The 19498-nt window shown below is 44.5% G+C and overlaps 1 protein-coding gene across 5 annotated transcripts in view; it reads left to right on the top strand.

Annotated features, from left to right (window-relative positions):
- The window catches only part of MLPH (melanophilin), a 445337-nt gene that overhangs the window by 220706 nt on the left and 205133 nt on the right, over positions 1 to 19498 (top strand). For all 5 annotated transcript variants that reach the window (XM_085645088.1, XM_085645087.1, XM_085645086.1 and 2 more), the window contains exon 4: positions 15128 to 15264. In XM_085645088.1, coding sequence (XP_085501214.1) covers positions 15128 to 15264 — 137 coding nt within the window. The remainder of the gene's footprint in view (positions 1 to 15127; positions 15265 to 19498) is intronic.

Here is a 19498-nt window from a genome sequence, read left to right as displayed (position 1 = left end):
TTTTTGTTAACAAATCGGGACTGTAGCCTCGCAATTTAAATCTGTCAATGGCAGCTAAGGCCTCACACTGAAAGTCAACATCCCGGGAGCAATTTCTTTTGAGACGTAATAGTTCCCCATAGGGGATACTATTTTTTAATGATTTTTGATGGCTACTGTGTGCTTCCAGTACTGAGTTCCCTGCAGGTTCTTTTCTAAAAAGAGTGGTGCAAATTTTCCCATCTTTCACAAACACTTTTAGATCTAAGCAAGGAACTTGCGAAGTACTTAATTGTCCACTGAAATGAAGGTTCAGAGTGTTGTCATTTAATGCTGCAATATACTTCTCTGCCTCCATTTTCGAACTCTTACATAAGATAAACAGATCATCTATATATCTATACCATAAGATGATACATTTGGTCCAATGATTGTATGGTTCGGCCCAGGCAACCTGCTTTTACCACCAGCCTACGAACAAGTGCGCATAACTGGGGGCGAAGCAGGTGCCTATAGCCGTACCTTGGATTTGTCGATAGTGTTGTTTGGTAAATAATTTTTTTTTATTTTTTAGACAGAACAAAATAAATTCAATGAGCATTGCATTATGTTCAGTAAATTGCAGAGATCTGCCTTTAAGAAAAAACTGAACTGCATGAACACCTTTCTCATGTTTGATGCAAGTATAAAGACTTGTGATGTCAAGAACAATCATGAGCATATCAGATTCCCCTGGTATATCCATTATGTTTTTGATAAAGTGTGTGGTATCTTTGATATACAACGGTAATGCCTGTACAAATTCTGACAGGAAAAAATCAATGTACTGAGACATGTGTTCTGTGAGACAGCCCGTGGAAGATACAATAGGGCGGCCCGGTGGTCTCACTGGATTTTTATGTCCTTTAGGTAGATGGTAAAAAGTGGCCGTAACGGGATAAGGACAGGTTAGATATTTAAATTCATTATAATGAAGCATATGTCGATCAAACCATTTTTGAATAAGTACAGGATACTGATCAATACTTGCAATATACTCAGATTTAGAAATTGGAAGGTAACATGTCTTATCCGAAAGTTGTCTTAATGCCTCATCTACATAAAGCTTGCGAGTCATCAACACCACATTGTCTCCTTTATCAGAAGGTTTACAAATTAAATCAGGATCGCTCATTAATTCTGAAAGGGCAGTCCGTTGTCTTATAGCAAGATTATTCTGTAAGTTCTTAGATGTTGTCAGTCTCAGTTTCATAAGGTCTTTTCTTACTGATTCTTCAAAGATGTCTATAGTATCAAAAGATGACATTGGTACGAAAGTAGATTGTTGTTTAAAATTTGTTCTCGGGGCACGCTGTTCTATGCCAAAGCTTTGAATACAGGAAACATCCTGAGTCAAATCAGGTACATCATGATCTTTCTGGCTGGATAAAATTCGTAGCATGCTCAAATCTTCACCTGTGAGAACAGTTGATGAATTAAATGGTGCAGAGGCTGTACTCGGTAGATTACCCTGATCACCAGAATCGTGTTGTATGCCCTTAAGCTTAAAGAATTTTTTCAGTTTTAGCTTTCTGGTGAAAAGATATTAGTCAATGCAGGTTTGTGTGTACTCACATCTCTTAGATGGATAGAAGGTCAATCCTTTCTTTAGTATATATATCTTAGCATCTTATAATGTTGTTGTCCTTCATGAAACATGTTCCTGTTCTCACCATCATTTAGTTGATATAGTTTCTGTCAGCAATCAGTTTGCAAAATGTTCCCCAAACTGAGGTGAAAGGTTCGTGTTTGTAGGGGAACTGAGTCTTCTTTCCAACTTCAGCGGTCGCCTCACAGTTTCAATATGAGGTTTTCAAGTGCGGTTCATTTCCTAAAGTAAATTGTGATAAGGAAGTTTTTTATTTTATATGCCAACTCATTTCTCTGATGATTGATAACATGTTCACTTGCTTTTGGGAGTCATTGGTTTCACGATCCATCACATATATAAATATGCCTAGCTTAATCACAATCAAACTTCTTCTTTTATTCAGTTCCTAATTAAGCCTACTGTACTGCATTTCCGGAGGCACAGGGCGTCCCCCACCTTCCCAATTTTACATAATAATTTCCTAGTGTAGTATGTTCTGTGTAGGAGTTTCATTTGGATTCACCTAAAGTTGGCCTTAATTGCTCTCTGAGCCAGGAAGCCTAATCGTCTTGCCAGTCCTCATCATCTGTTTAACCAATGTGTTGACTCCCACCAGTCTTTGAGGTGTGCGAGTGTCCCCTGGGTGTTACGTACCAGTGTGCCATATGTCAGGGAGATCGATTTACGTTTGAGTCGTCCATCTAGCAGCCTACTCTCCAGCGGAAACTCTTCTCGGGTCTCTCCTTCCTTAGCAATGCTGTGTGTGAGTGCATGTATTAACTGCCTATATTTTAGCCATTGAGTGGGCGGCATCTGGTATTCTTTCAGCAGATGTTCAAACGGAACCACACTTTTAGCATCCCAAACACCCATCAATGTGTTTATTCCTATCCTATCCCAACCTTGGATGCCTGGCAGTGCGGTCACCTGTGGGGCCGCGTGCCTTATCAGAGTGGTATCTTGGGCATCAGCCTCGTGTTCCACTTCATTTCTCTAAGTAATTTCCTCCAAACGCTAGGACCACCCTTGTTGCATTGCAATTTGTAGCCTGCCTTCATATAAGACATGCATGCACTTATTGTCACCCATCCCCAATCTGTCTACCCTGATTGCTGGATCATCTGTATCTATGTAGACCCAGTTGCTGACTACACCAACCTGTGCGGCCTCATAATGCTCCCTAACATTAGGAGCGCTGTACCATCAACAAATTTGGAGCATTGTAGGGTCCACATTGCTACATGAGGTTTTTCCCTCCGCCTGTAGTAACGTCCTGAACAAAGAGTCCACCCTTGTGAAAAAGGCTCCAGACAACGTATATGGGGTACTCTGCAAAACATACAGCAGCCAGAGAAGGGCAATCATTTTAAACATGGCTGCTCTACCCAAAAAAGACAAAGGCAGCATGGACCAGTGTTTCACATCCTTCTCAAGTTTTTGGATCAGTGGGTCAAGGTTCGCTTGCATGTATGACTTTTCATCTCTGGTCATCCAAATACCAAGATTTTTGAACCCCTGGGGCTCTACTTGTAGAGGTAGCGGCAGTAGGGCACATTGCTTCCAACCCCTCATCGAGAAAACAAGCGATCCGGCCACAGATCCTAGCATGTACCAGTGCTGCTAAACATTTCACCACCAGGGCAAATTGCATCAGAGAGAGAGGCAGCCCTGTCGCGTGCCCCTGCCGATGGAAAACTCTTCTGAAAGGCATAAAAATGAACCTTGCCAACTGATTGCTGACAGAAAAAACATCAACTAAATGACAGTGAGCACAGAAATGTGTTTTATGTTAGACAACAACATTATAAGACGTTAAGGAAGACATATTTATATGTGTGTGTATATTCACTGACAAGACCAAAGGTTACAGGGACTTTATAGTTAGGTTGAGATTTCACTCACACAAAACCAGTGAAATTCAGTAGTTATAGTTAGGCCTGGGCGGAAAATTCCGTTCCACTTGCGGAATTTGCAGAATTTGGGTAATTTCGCGTTCCACGGAGAACGCAGAATTGGCCAAAATTCCGCGATCCGCGACTTCGTAGAATTTTTTGCTTGTTCGTGCTTTCAAAATGCGTGTTTGCGAGATATCTCCCCCCGAGAATGCAAACAGTGTACGCGAACAGGAAAAAAGCATCGCGAATGGGCGGAACAACCAATTCCGCGTGATCGCGGAACTCTGCGTGCCCGCTGAGATTTTTTACCGTTTCGCGGAGCTTTGTGTAGCGCGACTACGCAAATTCCGCCCACCCCTAGTTATAGTTATCTGAGCTAACTATAACTTACGCCCCCGCAATGTACTGCTTAAGACCTCACATATTACATCACTCATGACATGGTCAGTGGCATCACTGAAGGCATCACTGAAGACATCGCTGATTACATCATCAAGTGAGTGTGTTTTCAAGAGTTTATGGGAGTTAAACATATAAGCTAACTACTACAAAATGTAAATTAGGATACTGGGTGCACTACTACTTAGTGATACTACTTGTAATGTATACTATGTGAGTTATTGTGTGGCTGTATGTATCCTTGTGTGTATGGTTGTGTAAGTGGCAGTATAGGTGTATATGTGGGTGGGTGTGTAGATGTGTGGGTGAGTGCCATACTGTGTGAGTGATGTTATTGGTGTGTAAGTGGGTGTGTCAGCAGCTGTATGAGTGAGAGTGGTGGTGTGAGTGGCTCTAAGGGTGGGTAAGTGGGTGAGTAGTGACTGTATGGGTGAGGGAGTGGGTGTCTGAATGGCTGTATGAGTGAGTGATTCAGTGTGTAAGCGGCTGTGGGGTGAGTAAGTGCTGTTTGAATGGGTGTTTGGTTAAGTAAGTTGATGTGTGAGTGGCTGTATTGGAGAGTGTGTGCGAATGGCTGTATGGGTGAGTGAGCAGATGTGTGAGTACTTGTATGGATGTGTGAATGGGTATGTAAGTGGTTGTATGGGTGAGGGAGTGGCTGTGTTAAGTGGCAGCATGGGTGAGTGAGTGAGTGGATATATAAGTACCTGTATAGGTATATAAGTGGGTGTGTCAGTAGCTGTATGGTTGTATGAGTGGCTATATGGGTGAGTGAATTGTTGTGTGAGTGGCTGTGCAAGTGAGTGAGTGGGTGTGTGACTCCCTCTATGGAGGAGTGAGTGGGTATATGAATACTGGTATGGGTCTGTGGATGGGTATGTGAGTGGTTGTGTGGGTGTATCTATGGACATACGGGAGGTTCTATGCGATGTGAGTGGGTGTGTGAGTGATTCTGTGGATGATGTCAGTGATGTCATGAGTGATGTCATTTGAGATGTCATCAGTGATGTCACGGACCATGTCATGAGTGATGTAATATGTGAGGTCATAAGCAGTGCATTGTGGGCCGTAAGTTATAGTTAGCTCAGATAACTATAACTACTGAATTTCACTGGTTTTGTACAATTGAAATCTCAGCCTAACTATAATGTCACTGTAAACTTTGATTTTTCAGTGAATTTCTAAGGTTTTTCAAATTCTATTTCCTAACTAACATCCATGTAAACTTTAGTTTTTAAGTGAATTTCTATGTTTTTTTAACAAGTAGTCGTATTTGCAGAGTGGTGGAGAAAGGGGGCACTACCTCCAGGAATCCTGCTGTAAGGGACTTACTGGAGGTAACAGGAGGGCTTGTTGGCCCCCAATGATTCTCTAGAGCTACGGGGACCTCATTCTTCAACCAGCAGTGCACCAGGAGACGTGTTTGCAGAGTGTTTAGAACAAATGGAGGTGCACTAAACATAGAATAGAGAGTCCAAAATATTTCTCTTTTTCTTTGTTTGACTTTTATTTCATAGCTGATAAATACACAACAACAGCCAACGCGTTTCGTTCCTTTAAAGACAATTTTAACGGAACTTCTTCAGGGCTCGAATTGATAGCAAGTCAAGTTCAAACTTTATATTTGATGGATCGAGAGTAAGAAATAGACAGCGAATCCCACTTGATGTGTAGGAAATCCAAAATATCTTAGTCGGTCATAGAAGGTTTAGATATGTGTAGTACATTTTTTATGATTTTTCGAGCCCTGGTCTGTGTGTGGGTCTCTCAGTCTCTTACTGGGTCTGTGAGTGGACGCATGAGTCTCTGGGGCCTGTGAGTGGGTATGTGAGTGTCTGAGTGGGTCTGTGAGTAGGTTCATGAGTGTCTCAGTGCATCTGTAAGTGGGAGCGTCAGTCTCAGAGTGGGTTTTTGAGTGGGTGTGTGAGTGAGACTAAAGTTGGGTGTATAACATATTTTTTTTTAAAAAAATTCAGTGATATTTGCGCATTTGTAGCGATGTTACACGGTGAGGCACACTGACGGTCACGTCAAATTCCGATTATCGGGAGTGGGAAAAAAATAAAAAATTCCCGACATATTATACTCATAAGTGGCTCTTCAAAGACCCCTATATTCCTCTCCTGGGGTCAGGGCCCATACAACTTGACCCCTTAGGCCACTTTCTGCAATTTGGTTTGAGCCCCGGGGATTGTACCAATAAGGTAAAATGGCAGCTGCAACTCTCTGCTCAGTTTGTGGCCAGCCAATTACTGCATTCCTGTTGGCGCTTGCATTCTCAATTCTTCGCAAATATGTTGCGAATTATACATGATCGCAGAAAAACAAGTTTGAATTTCCTTACATTTCTCAACAACTACTGAATGGATTTACACCAAACAAATGGAAGCAAGCTCTGTGAACCAAAATCTACCTTTCTGCAAAATTTGGTGTAATTCCAACAAGGGGTTCAGGCTGCAGGCATGTCAAAAGACTCTATGGGAATTAACATTGGAAACACACATTTTATGACTGCCCTTTTTTTCGGCCCCTGCTTGATGGATCACCCCAAAGCATTTAATGCACAACAAGATTTACTGGGACACTTTTTTGGGAAAATTCCATGAAGATTCATCAAACGGCGTCAGAGATATAGGCAAGTCAAAAAGCACTTTTCCCATGGAAACATGGATTTAACTATATTACCTACACACGACCGCTAGTAGGTAATATTTTCTTTTCTCCCTCCTGTTTTAGAAATCTACTCTTGGAGCATGGTCTGTCTCTTGATAGTCCTCGAGCCTATAAGATAAGAAGTTCTTTTTGGATACTAAACTCATTTATAGACCCCATTGAGCCTGACCTTGGTCGAGGACACACTCTCTCCTCAGCTGCTCCGCGCCAAGCTCTCCGCCGTCGAAGCCTCCTCTCCTCCTCCTGCGAGGGGTTCGAGTCTCTAGCGTGCCTGCCACCTCTGCCGAGTGTAATAATTTTTACTTCACTGTGGTTTCCATACTTTTGTGCCGTTTCTACCGTTGTGCTGTGTTGGGCGGACGCGCGCAGATAAGACAGAGGCTCGTTTGCTTGCTTAAATATTGAACAGTGTGCTCATTGGATCCTGTGACTTTTGTAAAACTTTTAATGTTTTTTTAAACCTCGCCACTTTTACTGAGATTATTGGGACTGCTGCATGGCTATTTGCTTTTGGGGGAATTAAGATACAATCTTCTATTTTTTCATCTCTCGCCATTTGCGCTGATACTATTGCATCGCTACCTGCACTTTGTGGGGATTTTAATAATTGTTGGCTGTTTAGTTGCCCCTCCCTGGTCCACCATGGGTGTTTCCCCGATTGTGTGGAGGGAGGAAAAGGCAACTTCCGGATTCGGGAGGTTAGCGCTCTAGCTCTCGTGCTACTCACCCCTTAAAACCGGATGCTCTGGCATACGCGCAGCGGGCGCGCCAAAGGCGCGCCAAAGGCAAGCCCGTCTGCGCCCGTCCGCGCCTGGACAGGCCCAGTGGCCACAAACCCTGTCGGTGTCAGGATCAAACCCATCTCTTACAGTTCTTACCTTCTTCACTCGCTTCGCACAAGCAACCCAGAAAACTGCCGGCATTCTATGAATGACTTGAGTGAAGATGTACGTTGTTTTCACTGTGATTTTGCTTTGTCACCTGTTCCCAAAGTACCAGAATGCCTTGTTACTCCTTTTTCTTTAAAAATGTTTTTAGTGAACTGCAGATCTGTTCCCAAACATTCCACGGAACTTTCTATACTGCTGGAAGACCTAAAACCTGATGTTCTCTTTTTAACAGAGACATGACTTCATAGCGAGTCAAACCCCACCCTTGTGCAAACCATCCCTCCTGATTATGCCATACATCAGATTGACCGGAAAACCAGCAGAGGGGGTATAGACATTATTTTTAAAAATACCTTTGATTGTCGTATTACCGCAGATCCTCTGTTTGACTGCGAGAGTCTGGCCTTCTCTATGGCGATCTCCCCCACCAGCACTTTCTCGGGCATCCTAGTGTACCGCCCTCCAGGTAATGCTAGAAAATTTCTCAATGCACTACCTACTGCAGTGGCGGAATTAGCTATGGGACCTGCAAATTTTACTATACTAGGCGATCTCAACCTTCACTTAGATAATCTCTCGGATAAAATGGCGCTGGAGCTGATTGAGAATCTGTCAGCACTTCAGCTTAGGGAGAAAGTGATGAAGCCTACTCATTCTAAAGGTCATCTTCTGGACCCAGTTTTTAGTAACTGTAGTGAATTTACGACAGGACTTCTGGTTCCCCTTCCTTGGACTGATCATTTCCTGATCCCTCTAATATGGGAAAATCCTCCAATATAACCTTGGTATGTAAGCGTAACTGGTTTAAACTTCTAACTTGCCAGTGGAAGTCGGTCCTGGAAAATAATAGACCATCTTGTGAGGGTAACTCTAATTTGGGGAAAGCTAATGAGAAATTTAATTCCTGGATCCAAGGATCCTTGGATATGATACTCCCAAAAATACTTGCCCTCATGTCAAATAGGCTGAAAACTGCTCCTTGGTTCACCGATAATTTAAGGGAACTTAAACAACGTTGCAGACGGCTTGAAAGGAAATGGAGGCTGGACTACTCTGATCCTAGTAAAATGGAATATTGAGAATCCATTAAACACTATAAATCCGAAATTAAAGCCACTCAAGCTACTTTTTATGAAAAGAAAATTGTTCTAGCGGCTAATTCCCCTAAAGAAATTTTTTAAATTGCCAGAACCCTTACCAAACTACCCATGAAACCTCCCAGATTACGTGATGCCCTGGCACACTGCAATACTCTGGCAGAATTTTTTCACAAGAAAATTCAAACGATCTATCAGGCAGTTTCACCTTTTCAATCTACCAGCACCACGATTGTTCCTGTTGAGTCGACTGTAAGGTACCATACTCTTTTGGCACAATTCCCCTTTCTTGATTCGGCCTCGTTGGGTCCTATCATGGCCCACATAACATCGGGCTCTCCTATTGACCCTGCCCCACCCCAGGCTCTCATTTTGGTAGCCGATACCATTTGCCCTATAATTCTGGACCTGGTAAACTCCTCTATTTCCTCTGGTTCAGTCCCGTCAGCATGGAAATGTGCGATGGTTAAAGCCCTGTTAAAAAAAACTAATTTGGATCAGGACAATCTGGCTAACTATTGCCCCATTTCCCTTTTGCCTTGGGTGAGTAAGATTCTGGAGAGTAAACAACAGCATGGTAGCCTTTCTAGAAACTAATAATCTACTACACCCCTCTCAGACCGGATTTCGTCCCCAAATGGGTACCGAGACAGCCCTCCTTGCAGTGACTGAGGAATCAAGAAGGATTTTAGACCAAGGGGGCACTGCGGCTATTATCCTTCTTGACCTCAGTGCTGCATTTGATACTGTCAATCATGCCACATTGCTCCTTAGATTCATGAACCTGGGAGTGTCTGGTATGGCAGTAGAGTGGCTGCAATCCTTTCTTAGTGGTCGCTCTTTTAGGGTCTTTGAGGGAGATGTAGTCTCCGATCAGTATCCCCTTAATTGTGGGGTCCCTCAGGGCTCTGCCCTGAGCCCCACGCTATTTAATATCTATCTGAAACCTTTGGCAGAAATCGTCCATCCATTTGGCATAAAAATCGTCTCCTATGCAGATGATACCCAGCTCGTGGTAGCTCTCAACCATCCTGAAGTGTCATGTAGCACGCTAGGCCGTTGCCTAGAGGAGGTTGCCGAGTGGATGGAACAATCAAGCCTTAAGCTTAATGGGGATAAGACGGAGCTCATGCTCTTGGGCAATTCTTCTGTCTTTAATCCGGCCTCCTTTTGGCCAGACTGCCTAGGCCCGGCTCCGACCCCTAAAGATCAAATCAAGAGCCTAGGCATCTGGATTGATCACTCTCTTTCATTCAGCTACCAGGCAGCTAAACTTTCTGCTACCTGCTTCAGACTATTAAGGATGCTGTATAAGGTTCTTCTCCTTCTCCCTTTCCACGCTAGAAGGATTATGGTCCAAGCACTGATCCTTTCTCGCCTGGATTATGGTAATGCTTTATACCTGGGAGCACCTCAGTACACCATCAACAAGCTCCAAGTAATACAGAATTGTGCCGCCCATAGACTTCTTCAGGTTCCTCGTTGGCACTCTGCCAAACAGTCATTAAAGAGCCTGCACTGGCTGCCAGTCAGACAAAGGATCCAGTATAAGGCTATGTGCCTGGCCCACAAAGCCTTCTGGAAGAAGTGCCCCCCCATTCTTCAGTCACTTATCACCCCTTATCATCCGAAGAAAGACCTTCGGTCATCTGGATCTTTTCTTGCCCTTCAACCCAGAATAAGAAGGGCCAGATGTGGTGGCCGTTCCTTTTCATATAACGGTGCCATTGGATGGAATGCCCTTCCACTTCAACTACGTAAGGAACCTAACCTCTTATCCTTCCGCAGGTCACTGAAAACCTGTTTTTTTTAAGCTTCCTTCCTTGTCTCCTGCTTCTTGCCTGTCTGTCTGCAGCGCTGGGAGGCCTAAATTTAATTTAATTTAATTTCATTGTTTGTTGTATCCTGCTCCCCTGTGGCCCCGCCCCCCTCCTCTGCCCATCCCGCCTTCCAGCTGATCGTCCCTCCCCCCTCCCCATCTTAATGGCAGCCGCTGCGCGGTCGCACCGCTGGCGTGCCGAAGGCGCACCTAAGGCAAGCCTGTCTGCGCCCGTCCGTGTCCCTACCGCAGCCAGCGCCAGGAATCCTGGTTCTCCTAGGCCTCACCGTTACGATTCCACCGCCCTCCATGCACTTAACCCCAGTAGACACACCGACTGCGAAAGATCCTCGCCAAACACCACCCACGGACCGTTCTCGTGCAGAACCTGCCTCAGATCCTTCACCTTCGACAAAACAGCCACAACCGCCGAAGGCCCGCCGGATGCACGCACTGCCGGAACCCTGACATGCATTCTCCTCAGCGTGCGCTCCCTACACCGATACGCCATAGAGATCTGGGACCTGATCGAAACCCTCTCGCCCGACGTCACCTTCTTCACGGAAACCTGGACCAATGCCACCTCCCTGACATCGCCACTGCCAACCCCGACGGCTACAAGATCCAGAGAAAGGACCGCCCCATTGCCCAGGAGAAGGACTCGCCATAGCACACAAGACCCCCCTCTGACTCTCCACCTCCAGCACGTGTGACCCCCACTCCAACACAGAACACCTCCACTTCCAGATCCAGACCAGCCCCAGGACCATGCTATGCGGCACCCTCATCTACAGACCACCGGGACCTCGCACCCAGTCCGCAACTACCATAGCCGAGCTCATCGCACCCCACGCCATCACCTCCATGGACTACATGCTACTCGGGGACCTGAACTTCCACCTCGACAACTGCAACGACCCGACTCCACCACTCGCCTTGATAACCTCGCCAACCTCGGACAGAAGCAGCTCGTCAGCACGCCCACCCACAGAGCCGGACACACTCTCGATCCCATCTTCGCACGAGGGACAAACATCTGCTTCAGCCACACAACCCAGCCCCTCTGGACTGACCACCACTGCATACACTTCACCTTCAGTACCACCACCGCACCCAAGCCCGCCCCGCGCCCCGCGCAGGAACTGGAGCAAAGTCACAGAAGAGCACCTCAACACCACCCTCCTCCAAAACACCCCCAGCACCACGACCGACACCAACACCGCAGCCAGGGAATTTCACTGCTGGATTTCCTTCTGCGCCGACAAGCTCGCACCCCTCCGCCATCCCACCAAACAACGCCCTCTGAAGGCCGCCTGCCCACTGCACATATTCCACAGGGCCGCCGCCGCCATCGCACCCGAACTAGGACGGACTGTCAATGCCTCCTTCAGATCCAGCATCTTCCCAGATGACTGGAAACAGGCGGAGGTTAAACCCCTCCTCAAGAAACCTACAGCCGACCCGACGGACCCGAAAAACTACCGGCCCATCTCTCTCCTCCCCTTCACGGCCAAAGTCACCGAGAGGCTCGTAAACGCTCAGCTGACCACCTAATCGAAGAGAACTCAATCCTAGACGCCTCCCAGTCGGGATTCCACAGCAACGATAGCACTGAGACCGCTCTCCTCGCCGCCACTGAGGACATCCACATGCTACTAGACCAGGGACACACTGCGGCCCTCATCTTTCTAGACCTCTCCACGGCCTTCGACACTGTCTCACATCGCATGCTAGCAGCCAGTTTCCACGACGTGGGGTACGAGGAGCCGCCCTCGACTGGATCCAATCCTTTCTCTCTAGCAGAACACAGAGGACCAGACTCCCTCCCTTCCTCTCTGAACCCACCGAGATCAACTGCGGAGTACCCCAAGGATCATCACTCAGCCCCACGCTCTTCAACATCTACATGGCCCCCCTCGCCGCCATCGTCAGACAGCATGGGCTCAGCATAGTATCCTACGCCGAGGACACCCAGCTCATCCTCTCACTCACGAAGAATCCCGAAGGCACCAGACTCTGCTTCCAGGAAGGAATGAAGGATGTCTCAGCCTGGATGAAAGACAGCTGCCTGAAGCTCAACTCAGAAAAAACTGAGGTCCTCATCCTCGGACCCTGCACCTCCGCCTGGGACAACACCTGTTGGACCCCACCCTCGGGAATCCACTCACCCCTACAGACCACGCACGAAACCTCGGCATCATCCTCGACTCCTCCCTCTCCATGAACCGCCAGATCAACGCCATCGCTTCCGCCAGTTTTAACTGCCTGCGCATCCTCCGCAAGACCTTCAAATGGTCCCCCCCGACTGCAGATGGACAGGCACCCACGCGCTCATAACCAGCAGACTTGACTACGGCAACACCCTCTAGGCCGGGATCAACAGAACTCTTCTACACAAATTCCAAACCATCCACAACTCCACAGCCAGACTCGTCCTCGGGACACCGCGCCACGAACACATGACCCAACACCTATGAGATCTCAACTGGCTCCCTGTCGAGAAGAGGGTCACCTTCAAACTCCTCACCCACGCCTACAAATCCCTCAACAACATCGGACCCAAATACCTCAACGAGAGAGTCTCCTCCCACACACACAAGAGGAACCTCCGCTCCACCAACCTCACCCTGGCAGAGGTCCCTCGCATCCGCAGAAACAGAGCAGGCAGGAGAGCATTCTCCTACATCACAACCAAGACCAGGAACGAGCTCCCGGTGAGCATCCGACGCTCCCCTACCTTGCACACGTTCAGAAAGGACCTCAAAACCTGGCTCTTCGACTGATCCGGAGTTGCACCTCCCCCCCCCCCCAGCGCTTTGAGACCCTCACGGGTGAGTAGCGCGCTTTACATACCCCCTGATTGATTGATTGATTGATTGAGGAGCTTCAATGTTTACCTATTGGTGAGTGGGAAATGGCACACTGTGGCAATGAGTAGGTTGATTGAAGTATTTATGTGCCAGAGAAAAAAGTATGAGAGAGCCACATTTGGCTGTAAGTAAATCATCAAAATATGAAACATTGAAGAAGTATGAGAATATGAGTGAATGTCTGTTTCATTTGGAATGTAAGTAATGGACATGAATGTAGCATGTAGTTTAAAAAAATGACCTTAGGATTGGGACCACTATGATATGGGAAGCACTGTGGTTTTTCGAGTTGTGTGACTAAAATAGGAAATGTATGTCATTTATGGAGCTAAATACTGTATGGATATTACTACAATGTCTGTAGCATTTATTTTACAGGTTTAAAAAAATGTTTTATTCTTTATATGTGGGAGAATGTCTATGTGGTCCTGATGAGGTGGCATAAGACTGTGAGATCCACCACAACGCGTCAATGTAACTAATATACTGAATCTGTACACTATTGTGATACAATAGATAATGACCTTTGTGCTATATCATGTATTGTGTATAAATGATTGAACGGATCGGTAGGGATGAAATAGACAATTGTTAGCTGTCTTTTCTTGTTTCTCCCTGTTTGAAAAAACGTTATTTCATTTTTGTTAATTTATTTATTCCAAAATGTGTTTTCCATTTACTGAATTGAGTTTTTAATGTAACTATTTGCACTCTGTTTACAACAAGTTGTTTTTAACTTCTGTATGTAATGTGACTACTAGGATATTGTGATACACATACTGCATGCATTTGTAATTGCCAAATGGTGTTTTATGAACACATTATTAATGCCCTGTGTTTTTCTATATTGTTGTGGTAATGGGTTTGTTGGACACAGTGTGTTTTTGACATTAGTCTAAGTGGTGTATGAATTTGCTTATGCAGTATATGTATGTAGCATAGTGATTTCCCAGGTGGATGTTTTGATTCTATAGTTATAAATGGTGCCCCATCCCCTTGTTGTGTGGGGCTCTCTCTCTTGTCCTTTTGAGTTTTTACATTTGTTAGTTTTATGTTTCGAAATCCTGAGTTTTAATTTTCTTTCGGTCTACCCTATATATAATAAACCATATGGGCATTTCAGAGCATAGGTACAATTATGACTATTGTATTAGTATACTAATTAGTATCATAACTTTGCTTGTCAATTTTATTTTATTCCCTTTGTGTGGATGCTTAACAAACTCTCCTTTTATTGCATTATTACAATGCACTCTGCCCATCCATGTCTTTGCTGAACACAAATTACACTTGCATCGCAAGCATTAGTAAAAGTCCTGTTAAAATGTGAAAGCACAACTCGTGGAACTTTCCATATATCTCCTAGGTTTTTGCTATAAATACCTGACATTTTCAAGAAAAGAAATTCACTGAGTGTATCTCTTGATTATAGTTCTTTATAGTAAATCTGTGTTCTTTCACAAATAATTTGTATGAAAGGCTCTAAGAATTAAATCTAGTCTTTTTCAAAATGATTGTTCTTAGTTGCTATTTTATTTCAGTTCATTAAGGTTATGTATATGGTGCACACCTAGGCATAAGCTTAACTGAATGATCCGCGTTGCAAGGCAAGAGAAGCCTAACAATTGATTTTGGCAAATGAAGAGCTAATTAGTGACGATTGGTCAACCCTGTTTTATTGAAAGTCAAAGGGCTCCTCTAGATCACTACGTCACTTCTGCTACTCCTGGCTTATGAGTGAATCCATGTCCATGATTAACCCTCAAAAGAACAATCTTTGCCTGTTAAAATGTGAGTTCCTCCTGGTGGTTGTCTTGTTTGTTCATAGTGTTGAGTGTAGGGTCTCAATGAGCACATCTCTTTCTTTCCTGGCAGGGTCGTGAAGATCGGGTCGCTGGAGTGGTTTTATGAACATGTGCGGACCCGCTTCAAGCGCTTCGGCAGTGCCAAAGTCATGCGGTCCCTATACGGGCGCCTGCAGCCCGGACAGAACTTGGATCCAGAGCTACTGGGTATGGAAAGTATCCCTTACTATCATGTCATGCAGTCTCTTCGTTAACATACATTCAAAGCCACACGTGTATATTCTGAGCAGTGCAGCCCACTGGATGAGTGATGCTATACAGCTAGAACAGATAAGGTGCTTTGTGTGACTTATTTCAGGGTGTATTTTTTGTACCTTCCAAACTTCTTTCATTTTCTTTATTCAACCATAAATTCTTTCTTACCTTACATCCTTCCTGCTGACCTAGTCCCCTTATTATTCATTCCATACCCATATCTTCCTAACACCTTTCTTTCAAAATGTCAAACCTTTCTTGCTTGCTTTATACCTTAGCTTCTGTTTCTGTCACTTCTTTATATTGTTCTTCTCTTTTGTCTATTTATCCTTTTCTTTCCTTTCTGTACTTTATTTGACCTCTTTCCTTTTATTAATCACTGCATTCACTTCACCCCTTCCTACTTTGCAATTGTCTCCCTTCTACTCATTCCCTTTTTCACTCTTGCTTACTTTTGCCTCCATCCTTTTAACTCTTCCTCTATTTTATTTCTTTCCATCTCCCATTCCTTCTTTGTTTCTTCACTTCTTCCTTCTTTGCCTACTCTCTCTTTTGGAAGTCTACTATACTGTCCACATAACTTCCTTTCCCTCTTTTCATCTTTCTTTCTTCCCCTCATTGTCTAGTTTTCTAAATTCCACTTGGGCCACCACCAAAGCTAAGATGAGTTCTGTATCCGAGCTGAAAAATGAATATTACGCAAACAAGCAGATTAAAGTTGCATAAAAAATCAGAGAACTAATTCAGTGAATGGTAATCTTGCAAATTCTAGGAGAAATCAAGAACATGCAGCTACAATTTTGATTCATGGAATGAACTCCATTTTCCAAGTTCACATTATTAGTGAAGTTGCAAATTAAAAAAGTGGAAACCAAAGTCACCAGGCTTGTGGCAAATTACAGAGATTTGGTAGAATTCATAAATGGTTCTGCACAGGCCCTGACTATAGGTCAGGCTCTGCGTCCAACAACAGTGGTGCAATTTGGCAGGCCAGGTTCAGCATGCACTTGCTGGTACAGGTGGATGGTTGGATGCAGGGTCTTCAAACGTCTTGCGCTTTTCTTAGGACTACTTCCTGATTTTGACATGTCCACTTCTGTTGGTGAGAGTGGGTTGCTCTTGCTCAAAATTGCTGTGAATCATGTCAATAACAATCACTCGCATGAAAGTGCACTATATACAACTATATGGCACTTAAGAACTCTTCCCAAGCACTGGCAAACATGTTAGCTCTCTTTCCAGGACAAAATACGATGCTTAAACTAATGTTAAAACTTTTCCCACTTTGTATCTATACTCCACAGTGCTGCAGACATGCAAAGTTTGAAAACCTTAGAGAAATAAAAATATTTTCCTACTTTGCACTTGCCTCGAGGAGGAATCATTTTTGTCCAAAAGCCATATCTACCAATTTTAGTAAATATGGCTCTGTGTCAAAAACCAGGGATGGTAGCATGGTAACACCTATGTACCCTCCAAGCAACACCCACTTATCGTAATGCAAAGTAGAACAAGTTTCTAATTTGTATAACTTTTAGGAAATGTTCCAACGCAAAATAGCATGCTTGCATTTTACATTGCTGCAAAGGTAGTCTAAAATAATTTTGTTGTAAAATATATTGAGAGATGCAAATATTATGTCTAAAATATTAAAGTGTTCCTATACTTCTAATGGGAACAACCAAAACAGTATGTCAAAAATGTTATGGAAGAGAATATTGACCATATTGTTTTGTTTTAAAATAAATATCCACTTTAACGTAGTTTATTTTAAATAGTTAATTAGTTAAACATAATATAATGTTAAATAAATCATAGATTAGAGATAGATAGATAGAGTGATAGATATACATACATATGTATGTCTATATATATATATATATATATATATATATCACAAACAACCAAGAATCAGCGCGCTCTCAGGAAAGAAGGGATCCGTTCTCGTGGGTTTAACACCAAGTGTTTATTCACAACGCGTTTTGATTTATGACAAAACCTTGTTCACGTGAAACGTGCAAGGCACAAACCAGTGAAATAAATAATAATGGTGAACACAAACAAGGGACATGAAAATCATAATAACGGCAGACATGTTGGAGTGGTGGATACTATGAAAGATGTGGAATACGCTGCAGCAATCTGTACAAATCATAAGTAACTACTCTCTTGTAAGAATACATATTTGCAGACTGCTGAGTAATAAAACAGAATAAACAACGCCCTAGTGCGGTGGCCCATGACGCGTGTGTAACACATATAATACATAAATGCAATGGCACAGTCACAATCGATAATGTATGTGTACATTGTCATAGGCTCCTGTATAGTGCCACAGTGCCTATTGCGTCAGCATCATGGTCAAGCTCAAATGAAATGAAAATAAATGTAAATCGGCCCATAACTCCCCAGGCATGGTGTGAATGGGCGACGTCAAAACATGCCAGCTTTATTGTTCTCCCCAAGCGTGAACATTCACGAGGAGAAAACGGGCAAGGTAACCGATTGTGTGAAACACTTACTGTGTCCATCATGGGCAAGTGCCCTAGGAAAACACAATCATCGACACAGCAAGAGAAAGGAAAATTAAAATAGGAATGAGCATACCAGTAGACAGCTGGCTCCTGAAACCACGAGATGGCAAAGTCGGGCAGACAACAGACAGAGAGCAGACCCGATCAACGCCAAGGGGAGTCTCCGTCCACCTAATGTGAGCTCACAAAGTAATCAACGGCAAGTGCTCAATGGACAGAAATACTCATGCATGGGTATCATTCTCATGTGAAGTTCATCACGGCTAATGCATAAAGTCACTCTAACTGCTGTATGCACCACAATGAATCTCTTGTCTCAAGTGTCATCACAGCGTCAGCCTGGGCAGGTACCACATTATCCACAAGTCTCTAAGAATATGCCAGTAAAATCACAGTGAAAAATGTGCTCTCGGGGAAAAAAGGGTAGGAGGCCCTGCAGGTAAGTACAGGTGAGTGGACCCTTTCCTTTCCTCCTGTAGAACAAACAGAGAAAACAAAGGATTAAAATGCTGACCATGTCAGTCAAGGACTGAGCTGGACAGTGAACAAAACATTGTGTCACATGTAGTTAACTGTTGTTGTATGAGGAGGAGTATGAGATGGCAGCCAGAAGAGATAGGTGTGGCTACCCCCCATAATCTATCAAGGCTGGAATGACTGAAGATAGGTGACAGAATCCAACACGCTACCTACGGGAGACCCCTATTTCTCTTTCAGGTGCACTGCTAGCTCCTCATCCTGATTAAGCCCACTCAGACTTTTGGCTTGAAAGTCAATTATGTATTTCGACTCCCTTTGTCTCAGTATGAGCACCCTGTCTCCTCCCCTGGGGTTGCGGTCTATCTGTTCTAGGATAAAGAAGTTCTTGTCGGATGTGTTGGAGAATTGCTTCTCTCTGAAATGCCGGGCAACAGGGTATTTGGGATCATTATTGGTGATGGCCCTGCTGTGTTCAAGGATGCGTTTCCTAGCCATAAGGGTGGTCCTGCCGATGTACCACAGCTTGCACGTGCACTCAATGCCATAAACAACAACGGAAGAACTACATGTGAGGAATTGGGTTAATCTCCTTGCAGACCCCATTGTAGTTGACCTGCTTGCGAAACCTGCTGTTCCTACATGCCTTGCAATGGCCGCACGGGAAAAACCCACTGAGACCGTGTTCGTGCCGTCTGGGGTAGATGGTTATATCACTCCTTACTAACATATCCCTGACATTCCTCCCACTTCCGTATGTTACCCTGGGTCTGTCAGGAATGGTACTCCCTATGATGTTGTCAGATTTGAGAATGGCCCAGTTTTTACATAGAGTCTGCTTGATGTCTTTAGAATCAGTGCTGTATGTCATGATCACTCTGGTGTTATCCTCCTCCGTGTCAGTGGGGGTAATGAGTTTGTCAGAGAGGGTCTGAGCCCTGCCCGCATTGTTGGCCCTTTGTCTGGCTTGTGTGAGTACCCAGCTAGGGTAACCCTTCTCCTTAAAGCGGTCAATGATGTTGTTGCTTTCGTGCTGGTACCCTTCCTCAGTGTTGCAGTTCCTTTTTGCCCTCAGCAGATCTCCATAAGGAATGCTCCATTTGAGAGCCTCAGGATGGCTGCTGAGGGCATGAAGAACACTATTGCCTGCCGTGGATTTCCTGTACAGTGTGGTG

The sequence above is a fragment of the Triturus cristatus genome, chromosome 3_1, assembly GCF_964204655.1.
Source record: "Triturus cristatus chromosome 3_1, aTriCri1.1, whole genome shotgun sequence".
NCBI lineage: Eukaryota > Metazoa > Chordata > Amphibia > Caudata > Salamandridae > Triturus > Triturus cristatus.
This window is presented reverse-complemented; position numbering and strand designations above follow the sequence as displayed.